The 12,208-nt window shown below is 43.4% G+C and overlaps 1 protein-coding gene across 6 annotated transcripts in view; it reads right to left on the bottom strand.

Annotated features, from left to right (window-relative positions):
* The window catches only part of EML6 (EMAP like 6), a 167,578-nt gene that overhangs the window by 98,583 nt on the left and 56,787 nt on the right, over positions 1-12,208 (bottom strand). For 4 of the 6 annotated variants that reach the window (XR_014562725.1, XM_083732978.1, XM_083732974.1 and 1 more), the window contains exons 4-7: positions 11,377-11,475; positions 9,746-9,814; positions 5,802-5,987; positions 4,587-4,722 (exon numbers count right to left, since the gene is read on the bottom strand). Coding sequence is in view for 4 of the 6 variants with exons in the window: in XM_083732978.1 (XP_083589104.1) it covers positions 4,587-4,722; positions 5,802-5,987; positions 9,746-9,814; positions 11,377-11,475 (490 nt within the window). In the remaining 2 variants the exon portion in view is untranslated. Of the gene's footprint in view, positions 1-4,586; positions 4,723-5,801; positions 5,988-9,745; positions 9,835-11,376; positions 11,476-12,208 lie in introns of those variants that run through there. The other 2 variants (XM_083732976.1, XM_083732977.1) reach the window with 2 other exon arrangements.

Raw genomic sequence — 12,208 nt, 5'->3', positions numbered from 1 at the left:
TCGGCAAGTCCTAGGCTCTGTGGTTTAACCCTATAAAGTGGTATAAAAATTTATAAATAAATAAATAAATAAATAAATAAATAAATAAAGCCTGCTGGACGTTGTTTGCACCTCCCAAACCTCACAGGTGCATGTCCAAAGGGAGCACATGATTCCCCCCTCCATGGATACAAAAGGAGCCAAAGTGCATCTGCACAATTCTCTGCAAGTGGAATTCTGTCTCAATGAGCCAATTAGTATTAATAGTTTATACCTCTACATCAGTGTGCTGCAATTTTCTTTGCCCTTGTGTGCTTCTCTCCAAATGTCCTCTACTCAGAATCAATGGCTAATAAATGACATTAATTTGATGAACCCCTAATGAGATTCCCCCCCCTTTAAGCTAAAAAGATTTTAACTTCCTTCAAGGCTGGAATGCGTTCTAGACCCCCTGTGAGAAACTGACATGCCTTTACAAGCAGCACATTAGGGGTAAATGGCATTTATAAATAAATGATGGCATCCTACTGCTGCCTATCATTCTGAAGGGAAGATTTTTGCCCCTCCATAATTGTGGTGACCGTCGCTCTCCTGACAATTGTAAAAGTATACAGTCATACCTCGGGATAAATACGCTTCAGGTTGAGCACTTTCGGGTTGCGCTCCACGGCAACCCAGAAGTAACGGAGCACGTTACTTCCGGGTTTCGCCGCTTGCGCATGCGCAGACGGTAAAAATGACGTCACATGCATGCGCGGAACCTGTGAAACACGACCCACGCAGACGCGTCTTACGTTATGTTCAGGAAGCGAATGGGGCTCCGAAACGCAACCCGTTCGCATCCCAAGGTACCACTGTTTATGGAAACTGGAATTGCTCTAAAACAAAAGGATAGTCCACATGTTTTTATGTGATTCTTACCCTAGAAATTAGCTTTGTCATTCCCCACTCTCTCATTCTCTCTCATACAGCCACATATATAAATACAGGTATATATGTGGACATACACACACACACACACACACACACACGTGTTTGTGTAGGAATAAAATACATCACTCTTCCTGAAACATTTTCTGCACCCACCCCTATGAGCTATACCCCAAATGTGCTTGGTTTTCCTCAGCTAAACTGATTCGGCCGGGCTTTAAGACTTGGAGTTACTGGAAATTAACAAAGTTTTCTTCCTTAGATAAGGGCTGGAAAGAAGCTGGAAAATATATTATCTGCTACACTGCTTTTGACCTTGTAGGGTCTTCAGACAAAATAATGGTTGTAGGAATCTTTTGCAATGTTTCAAAGCACAACACAACATCCCCACTCTGTCCATGCCAACAAATATATATTTTAAAAATCTGGGCTGAGTTCAAGTGACTCATCCAAATTTACTATGGGGCGTTTCTTATTGATACATTCATAGGTTCCTTGAAACACCACAGGAATGACCAGGTCAGCTTCTTCTGAGAAAAAGCACCCACACACCCATTTATTCAAACATAACCTTATATATGCACCTATGCAATATTCAGCTGTCTACAGATCCTGCAGAATTTGCTTATTAGCTAAAGAACAAGCCTTATTTTGAAAAACAAAAACAATGAAATGATGGATTGGATTGATCTTTATTACGGCCATTGGCCCATCACACGACAGTTTCCCCTACCACCATAATGTACTTGAACCTCCAAATTTAAAACTGCCAAAACTTACAAAAAACAGACAAGAACCAAAGCAAAACAAAAACAAAAGACCAACAACATACATTACAATAAATTTGTAACATAAACATCGCCCTCTGCTCATAAATTAATAGAAGACATCAATGGCGAAATGAAATGATGAAAACGCCCCTCTGATCCCAAATATATTCATCTGAGTCTGTCTTCTTAGCAGTGGCGGAGCAAGCCAATTGGGCGCCTAGAGTGGCATGCGTGCCCTGTGCCCAAGGGATGGGGCCAGCCACCCATGGAGTGGGGCCAACCGGGGAAGAAAAGCTCTGTGGGGCCTCCGAGGATTCTGCCTGCCTCCTCCCACTCAGCCACCCTACAGCTGAGGGGGAGGCAGTTGGGTGGACCATTCTGGCACCGCAGAGCCTGTGCTCGCTTAAGCCACCATGTCTCTCCCAGGAGAGACGCGTGGCTTGGGCGCACTGCAGGCACGTCGGTGAGTGTCACCCGGCATTTTGTCACCCCCCTCAGTGGTGACACCGAGGGCGTACCACCCCCACCGCACCCCCTTCCTCCGCCCCTGCTTCTTAGGTCAATTAATTAGTTGGAGGTTCTTGAGAAAATGTTTTCCTCGCTTAGGTCTCTGGGCGAAAGCTGGCCTTTGTGAGAAGAGGATACTGCTGGGGAGACGGGGGCATCAGGCAGGACCCCAGCTGGCTCCAGACGACCACCAGTCTCCTGTGGAACAGCACCAGTCAGTCAGTGACACGAGCCTCAGATACGTTCCAAGACCCGTGCACACTCTGTCAGCAGAGTGTATAAATCATCCACAACGGAAGAGGAAGACAGAGCATATTTACAGCATTTATTCAGCGTAGTTTGGGAAGAAAGGAAAACATGACTGCTTGCCTTCGTGTCCAGCAAAACAGCCATAATACAAAAGCAACATACAACAGAAGTTCCCAGCAGACTGTGCTGGGAGTAAACAGGCATGTGATACACAAACATCATGTTGTTGTTTAGTCGTGTCCAACTCTTCGTGACCCCATGGACCAGAGCACGCCAGGCACTCCTGTCTTCCATTGCCTCCCGTAGTTTGGTCAGACTCCTGTTTGTAGCTTCGAGAACACTGTCCAAACATCATGCTTATACCCTTTTAATGTGGAATGGAACTATATCCTAACAGATACATTAGAGTAACTAGGATGAGATCATTGGGTTGAAGTGCCTGTGTTATCTTGTGCTACGGTGCTTCAAAGCCAGAGACTAACTAGAAAGTGATCTCAGCTGTGTGGGAGCACACATATATTCAAGTGCTAGAAGATTCTAGATTGTACACCTGATTGGCTTAGGGGATTCGCCCCACTTGCAATGCATTGTACTATGAAGCTAGCTTGCTATTGTCCCTCAATCTCCATTTCATCTCTGCTGTGTCTCCATGTTGCCTTCTGTGCTTTTGTACCTATTTCTTTGCACCACTCGAGAGATCCTATTGTCTGTGACTTCTGAAATCTCTGTCATGTGGAATGTATAGAAGGATAAGGGTTAGGAAGATAGCTTTTGTAACTTTATTCTGATTTGTGATTCCCAGCTATATCTCTTAATTGGCTGTGGCTATTTTTATCCCCATCATTTTGAGGTCCTCTTACACGCCGAGTACACAGGTGCTTCAACCTCGGAGAAATGTCAGTGCCCATTTCTATGGATTTACTGCTGTTAACGCTGATGAAGCTCAAACTGTGTCTGCAAAGGAGGTCCTGCAGAGAAGTTATCCGGAGAAATTTAAATTTAAAGGACAAACCACTAACTACAAAAATACAATGGCATAAATAGCATCAAAATCACTATTTATAGAAGCATAAATGGGGCCACATTGCCATCATAATGGAGGCGAGTGACACTAAAACAAATGAATGGAGAAGATCTCTAGCATTTTCAGGTAGCAGGGGCAAGAAAATCTTTTTGTGTGTGACAGTACAATGGTATTCTAGGAAGCTATTAGGAAAGAATTTTATGCCAAGCATAATTTCGCACACATATTTCCAGGAAGGTTCACTCCATTGAGATACGTGGGACTTACAACGTAAGAACTCTCTGGATCAGACTGGGATCCATCCAGTCAAGAGTCCTGTTTCCAGCTGGATCCTTTCAGGGTACCCACAACTTAGAGCATCTTCACATGAGCACCTCAGTCTGTAACACTTGCTAGAAAAGAAGCCACTAGGCAGTGCTAGTCAAGTTGCTCACTAGGAGCTATCCATGGTCCTGCAACTTCTGTCCAGCCTTGACTCCTTTTCTGTGGGATCCAGCACTGGACCAGAATATGACATCATATCCCATAATACTCCCACACATAGCATTGCTAGATGCAATCACGCAGAGTGCTGTTGCTAAGTATTGTCCTGCACTGCCACAAGGTAATCCCACGAGGGGTTACCGAGGAGACTCTACAAGAGAGCAGCTTTCTCTGGACCCCCTCAAAACTGAAGTTGGCCCAGAAATACTGAGCTTGGTGGACAAATATTCTGACCTGCTATAAGGCAGCTTCCTACATTGTCTGTTAAGGCAGTTTGAGTATCAGAGTAACACACACACATCGCAATCTGCAATCCAAATGCTATACCCATTCATTTTGCCACCTCCAATTATTTTGTAGTACCACCCAACATGAAACGAAGGAATTGGTTGTGCTTCACTTGGGGAAGAGGTAGTGCCGTAAGCTAATATTGTAGGAAAAAAGGCAAAATCTGAAGGGCAGATGTGCTAACTCTTGTACGTATTCCACTGCCTCCTCAGGATCACAGCGATAAGGATTAAATTCAAACTCGGAGGAAGAGAAAAAGAACAAAAATATTCATGTTTTGTATTGCATTAAATACATTACAAATAATTTCATAGAATCACAGAAACATGGAGTTGCGCAAAAAGTATTTTCATTACCTTTATAGCCTTGTTCATTTTCCCTGAGATCAATTTTAGTTATTGGCTTAAAAACAGTGTCCCACAGTCGAATGCAGCCATCTCTCCCACCGGTGGCAAAACCTTCTTCACATGCATACATGCTAAAAATGCCAGCCTGCGAATGAACAACATACATACTTGAACTGGATTTTTAACAAAAGGCATTTCAAAGCCCAAACCTTTTTTCAAGGTCTTAAACATCATCACACTTAGGTTGGCTTCACATCAGCTTGTTTTTCTTATGAAACTCCCATTGTTCATATAAACCCAATGATTTGATGATTCCACCATATATCGGGGTCAGAGGCAGAACCTTTCCATAAGTGGGGGAGCGAAAAATGAACATGATCATGTTTATCATGTGATGGTCGCCAAGTGAACACCTCCCTTGTCATGATTTATAAGTCAGGATCTCCAAACAGAAAACCTAACTTCTTTTTTCATCAACAAACAACAGCCTCATCCAGGGTTTGCCACCGTGGGACCCCCAGATATTGCTAGGTTCCTACTCCCAAAGGTCCCAGTCCTCCTGACCAATGGTGAGCTGGATGATGGGTGATGGAAGTTGCTGCACTGAAGCACTCCCAAGTCATGGTTGGTGGACAGGAAGTAGCGTAATGCTCTCTCTGTAGCTTCTCGCTTGCTGCATTTCCTGGCAAAATCCTGTAAAATATGTGGAAACCTGCTCCTGAAAATTTTGGAGAAGTTTCACACACATACCTGCACAAAAAAGCAGTTGGAAATGTGCCTCTTTTCACAGGGTAGAAAGCTTTTGAGAACCAGAGGCAAAGGTAGGATTTCAGCACAGTCTTAATTCAGAATATAAAACCTACTGGATTAATGTAGAAGAAGAAGAAGAGTTTGGATTTGATATCCCGCTTTATCACTACCCTTCAGGAGTCTCAAAGCGCCTAACATTCTCCTTTCCCTTACTCTCTCACAACAAACACTTTGTGAGGTGAGTGGGGCTGAGAGACTGCAAAGAAGTGTGACTGGCCCAAGGTCACCCAGCAGTTGCATGTGGAGGAGCGGAGAGGCGAACCCGGTTCCCCAGATTACAAGTCTACCGCTCTTAACCACTACACCACACTGGCTCTCCTTCCCGAAGGGCCTCTGTGGTGCTTCAGAGCGAATTCAGGGAAGACGCTTCGTTATTTTCACAAAACAGAACCGAGAAAGTAGAAGGCAACTTACACCATGAGCTCCTTGAATCGTGCGGGCTAAGGTGAGCCCTTTCCAGACATAGATGTCTCCGTTTAAAGCACCAGAGTATGTGACGTCATCTTTTGCGCAGGACAAACAGAGGATAGTTTGCAAGTCTCCTGTTTTACCAAATATTCCTCTTTTGGCTGTCAAGGCATTTCCGCAAAGCGTCCAAAACTACAAAGCAAAGTACAAAAAGGAGTCTGCGAGACTCGTGATCTGAGATCACCATAAAGGCAGAACATATCTCCACGTTGCTTGAGAACCTTGCAAGAGGACCCAGTTGCTTCCGCTTACTTTATGCCGTGCATTTATCAGGGTGGCCTATATGCATAAGCCACTCTGGGAGCCCATTCAGTTGAAGTGTGGGGTTTTAAAAATGCTTTGAACAAATAAACCCATTAAAATACATAAACACACACAAAAAAAAACAAATATTAAGAAAACATGCAGGAGGAGCATAAAATCACATGGTAGAGATAAAAATCAGATTTAGACAATGGTGAAAGCAATAATAAATAAGTAATTAACAGCAACCACGCAGAGCTAAAGGAAAAACATTTTATGGAAGGGTATGAAAGTGAAGGATAAATCCATTATTTTAACCGCTCCATTGCTTCACGGCCCTATCATGTATCACCTGTCTTAATGTTAGTGGATCAGTAAATGTTAAGGACACACCTGCATCTGGTGACCTTTGCATGATTTCTATCGGCATTTGGAATCTTCTCTTTTTGCCTCTGCTCACAATCTCAGAGCTCAAGAAAAGTCACCTCCCAAGAAGAAACTGAGGAAACAGAGTCTTTTTGCTGGTAGCCCATCTCCTCATCTTTGTTCTCTGTTAACAACCCATCTCTCCGGTGATCTTTTGAACACAGCAAGCTGAGTCCAGCTATTAAGAGTTAGACTTCCAGTTTAACTCTCTAAGCATTGATTAAATTCTAATACAGTGGTACCTCTGGTTAAGTACTTAATTCGTTCCAGAGATCCATTCTTAACCTGAAACTGTTCTTAACCTGAAACTGTTCTTAACCTGAAGCACCACTTTAGCTAATGGGGCCTCCTGCTGCCGCTGCACCACCGGAGCACAATTTCTGTTCTCATCCTGAAGCAAAGTTCTTAACCTGAAGCACTATTTCTGGGCTAGCGGAGTCTGTAATGTGAAGCGTATGTAACCTGAGGTACCACTGTACTTACTAAATCAAGGGATTACGGATGTCTTGCACCCACAAACTCAAAACAATAATAATAGTAGAAGGGGCCAGGTTTGGGTGTCGTCATGTACAAACAAACAAACAAACAAACAACCAAACTTGTTCTTAAGTTTGCCAATGTTTTGAGAACATAATATCAATAAAATCTATTTTTATGTTAAAATGGAGTCATTCTGAACTCTGCCATTAACTGCATTTCCAGAAAGGACTTTAAGGGGGTCTTCCTTTGCAGGCTAATACAGTTAAAATAAACTAAAAAGGGTTTGCAAGGGTTAAAAAATTTCTTTCACCAAACGTGAATGATAATTCCTCCAGATAACAGCATCTCTAATATCAGAGAGCTTCAAAAGCCCTGCCAGATTGGATAACTGATTGCCTTCAGACAATATTAGTAAATTCTGGCATGCCGTTGTTTGTTTGGCTTGAATGATGATTGCTTGGGTTAATCAGAACATCGATTTTACAGATCCCAGGTGCCAGAATAATAAAAGCGGATGCTCAGCTTCCTGTAGAGAACAACAAACAGCAATTCTTCTCCTAAGGCCTCACCTTAGCAATCTGAACACAGCGCCATGTTAGAGGTGCAAGACTCTTGGCAGAAAATAATCATTCTGGTCCTCACACCCACTTAATTGAAAATTCCATTTTACTTAAAATTATATCCTTCCTTACATGTAATAATTAGTAAAGGTAAAGGTAAAGGTAAAGGAAGCCCTGACCATTAGGTCCAGTTGTGGCCGACTCTGGAGTTGTGGTGCTCATCTTGCTTTATTGGCTGAGGGAGCCGGCATACAGCTTCTGGGCCAGCATGACAGAGCCGCTTCTGGCGAACCAGAACAGCGGACGGAAACGCCGTTTACCTTACCGCTGGAGTGGTACCTATTTATCTACTTGCACTTTGACGTGCTTTCGAACTGCTAGGTTGGCAGGAGCAGGGACCGAGCAACGGGAGCTCACCCCATTGCGGGGATTCGAACCTCCGACCTTCTGATCAGCAAGCCCTGGGCTCTGTGGTTTAACCCACAGCGCCACCCGCGTCCCTTAATTAGTAAAGTAAGTGTGGACAAAAAATTGAATCTGTAAAGAGTCCCTGGCACCAGGGGCATAGGAAGGCGGGTGTGGGGGGTGCGGTTCGCCCTGGGTGTCATCCCTGAGGGGGTGACAAAATGGCACACTGCGAGGGGCGGCAGTTACCACGGGGCCTGGCCTTCAGCACACCTGAGCCATACATCTCTCCTGGGAGTGACACGGTGGCTTGAACCCCCCGAGCTGCCTGAAACGGCAGCTTGGGGCTTGCGTCCTCCAGGCGGACACCTTGGACAGCTCGCCGCCCCGTCCCTGGGCGCGAATTGCCATGGCACCCCGGGAGCAGCTCGCCCCACCCCGCCCCTCTGGATGCCGGAGCAGCTAGCTATAGCTACGCCCTTGACTGGCACATGCCACAGATTTAAAGCACATTTCTCTCCATGCAAAGAATACTGGAAATTGTAGTTTCCCCTCCCAGCACCCTAAACAAGCGACAGTCCTAAGGATTATTTGGGTGTGTGTTCTTGAATGTGCTTTAAAATGATGGTGTGTGCACAGCACTTGTCTATTCCATATTGCTGTAAGCACAGATCCTAGGATTTGCCAATCAGAAGGTCGGCGGTTCGAATACCCGCAATGGGGTGAGCTCCCGTTGCTCGGTCCCTGCTCCTGCCCACCTAGCAGTTTGAAAGCACGTCAAAGTGCAAGTAGATAAATAGGTACCGCTCCAGCAGGAAGGTAAACTGCGTTTCCGTGCGCTGCTCTGGTTCGCCAGAAGCGGCTTAGTCACGCTGGCCACATGACCCAGAAGCTGTACGCCGGCTCCCTTGGCCAATAAAGGGAGATGAGCGCCGCAACCCCAGAGTTGGTCACGACTGGACCTAATGGTCAGTGGTCCCTTTACCTTTACGTGGTATTAGAATATTGCATTACTCCAGTCTTGGGTGTCGCATTTAAACAAAGTGAATTCTACAGGCTAAAAGGGGCCCATCTTTTGGACTTTGACAACAAAATCCGACAAGTTGGTTTTCATGCTGGGCTGCAGGACTGGCTACAGCTTCCGTTCCCCAATGCAGAACTAATTATGCTTAATTAATAAGGCTGAAATTGTTATGCGATATAATTGCTTAAATACATGTGTGTGTGAGTGTGTGTGTGTGTGTGTGTGTGTGTGTGCATGAGAGGGAGGACATCAGTAGATGCAAGTGCTACCCTGAGAAACAAAGAGAAATACAGAATAACATGGAATTTAATGTTGGTATTGGGTATATGATATGTTGGAATTGGGTATAGCAGCCAAAGAAAAAACGGCCTTGGAGAAAAAAATGAAATACAAATGGAAAAATTGATTAAAATTGGTGATTGCAATTTAACGTTTTCCATTTTGTGATTATTTAAATTGCTGGTTCAAGTAATCTTCACTCCAAATCAATTCATCTTGGGGGAAAATGCAGAAAGAGAGAGAAAGCCAAGCAGGAAATAAATATTTCCTAAACTATACTATGTGTCCCTTCTGCTTTGCTTGATAAGCACTCCGTCACTGCAATCACTTTATATTGAATAGTTCTGGAAGTTTGCCACACTGAGCTGGCTACATAACAGTCACTGCTTTAAAAAAAAATGTAAAAGAAAATATGCCAAGGAATTATAAAGAGTTTCTTTCATTGGCAATGCAAAGCATCAAAACCAATTTACCTTGATATGTTTCACTCCACAGCTAGCCACTCTGTTGGGTTGATAGGGGTCCCAGGAAATATCAAAGATCTGTCAAAAAATATTCAAAACTGCTACACTAAATTAGAAACCACATGCATTCATATCAGATATGTCATAAATTCAGTAAACGTATGCCTGGTTCTCTATAAAGTCCTAACGTTCTATTACCAATAATATACGTGAATATAGCTGACTTTCCATATGGATGAAAAATGTTTACGGGAAGCGCAAACAGCATCATGAAGACCATGTAAGGCATACAAACCTCTTGGCAAGTGTTTGCCTCAATTTCATTTATGTCTCCATCCCTCAGTGTCAAAAACAATCTACACATGTGACGGCAAAACTGACAATGGCTGGAAAACGCCAGTATCTAACACAGTTAATAACAGCACAGCTGAAGGAACTGAACAAGCCTTCAATAAGTCCCACTGGAGAGGGACAGGGAGATACAATACGTGTACCATATGAGGAATGGTTGAAGCAGTTGGGTATGTTTAGCCTGGAAAAGAGGAGACTAGGAGGGGAGATGATAGCCATCTTCAAGTATCTAAAGGGCTGTCACACGGAAGATGGAGCAAGCTTGTTTTCTCCTGCTCCGGGGGTAGGATCTAAACCAATGGATTCAAGTTACAAGAAAGGAGATTCCAGCTAAATGTCAAAAATAACTTTCTGACAGAGCTCTTTGACAAGTGGATCTGACTCCCTCGGAACGTAGTGGACTCTCCTTCTTTGGAGGTTTTTAAGCAGAGGTTGGACGGCCATCTGACAGGGATGCTATAGCTGTGATTCCTTAATAATAATAATAATAATAATAATAATAATAATAATAATAATAATTTATACCCTTCCCATCTGTCTGGGTTTCCCCAGCCACTCTGTGAGGCTTCCACAAAGACCAAAAATACACTAATATATCATACATTAAAAACCTCCCTGAACAGGGCTGCCTTAAGATGTTTTCTGAATGTTTATCTCTTTGACATCTGATGGGAGGGCGTTCCACAGGGCGGGCGCCACTACCAAGAAGGCCCTCTGCCTGGTTCCCTGTAGCTTTGCTTCTCGCAATGAGGGAATCGCCAGAAGGCCCTTGGCGCTGGACCTCAGTGTCCGTGCAGAACGATGGGGGTGGAGACGCTCCTTCGGGTATACTGGGCTGAGGCCATTTAGGGCTTTAAACGTCAACACCAACACTTTGAATTTTGCCCTAGTCTTCGCCACTGCAAATGGCAACTTGAAAAGATGGAAGGGGGGTGCTTGATTAGGGAAATGGCACAGGGGGAAAATAAACATACACACTTCCTGCCCGTGTCCCTTCTCCAATCAAATTAGCAGCCCCTGTTGTGGCTTTCAAGTAGAGAAAAAATTGTTGGGAGATCCTATCACGGAAGTCCCACTTATGAATTTCCCTGTCTCTATAATATCACGAAATATCATCTTCCCACAATAATTTAATAAACTAAATTATAATATTTTATTTCTGTGAGCATTGGCTTAATGGGGGGGGGGGGAGAGAAGTTAACAGCTCCATCAATGCAACAAAAAGGGTTACAAGAAATATTTCAGAAATATTACAAAAAACGTTTATGCCAAACGCATTAGCTGATTACCCTGTCTGAGTGGCCAGTAGCTGCTGCAAGAAGTTTTCCTTTTCTCCATTCCCAAATGCAGACTGTGTTTTTGGCATCTAGTCCCACTGAAGCTAGACGCTGAAAGAAGAAGAATGATTTTGTTAAATGAACACCCACTCAGGAGTTAGCTATTCACTGCAGTCATAAGAAGCATCTTTATTTGCATTAGCGACTAGCCAAAGCAATAAAATAAAATACAACGTACTGAAAGATAGAGGTAAAAAAAACAACAACCCTTAACTATGCAAAATACATTCTGGAGGTTTACATCAATAACCAAATAACAGATCTTATTCTAATTGCCCCAGCTAAATTTTTCTGCAGTTTTTACTGTCACCTGCAAATGGTTGAGTGACCTGTTGTGGAAAGTAGTAGAGGGGTAATAACCTCACTCCTCAGTTCTCAAATCTTCCTCAATAAGTTTTAAAATACTTTAACATTGGTATCCTGCATGCTGCCATCACTATTCTAATGGTCTTAGAATTGAATTAAAGAGTTGGTTGAAACATCCCTGGAGTTAATTTGATTCCTCTATACTCTGTCAGTGGCAGCTGAATGCGTGAACTGATTCCATCAAAAAGTATTGTATTTCCAGCTTCAAAGTGGTTGGCAGATTTTAATAATGATGAAAATTAGCTACTGGAATCATATTTCAAAAAGGAAAGTTGCTGAGCTTTTTCAAAAATGCCCAAAAAACCCCCAACTTTTTCGATTGACGTATGGCAGCCCGACATATATAATGTAAGTTTAAATATTGTTTACCCTTGTTAAATTACAATTGCTCCTGGTTTTGGGAGTATATAACTGTATA

Source organism: Podarcis gaigeae (assembly GCF_964106915.1).
Source record: "Podarcis gaigeae genome assembly, chromosome: 3".
Classification (NCBI taxonomy): domain Eukaryota; kingdom Metazoa; phylum Chordata; class Lepidosauria; order Squamata; family Lacertidae; genus Podarcis; species Podarcis gaigeae.
Note: the sequence above shows the minus strand (reverse complement) of the source record. Positions and strands in the feature narration are given on the sequence as shown.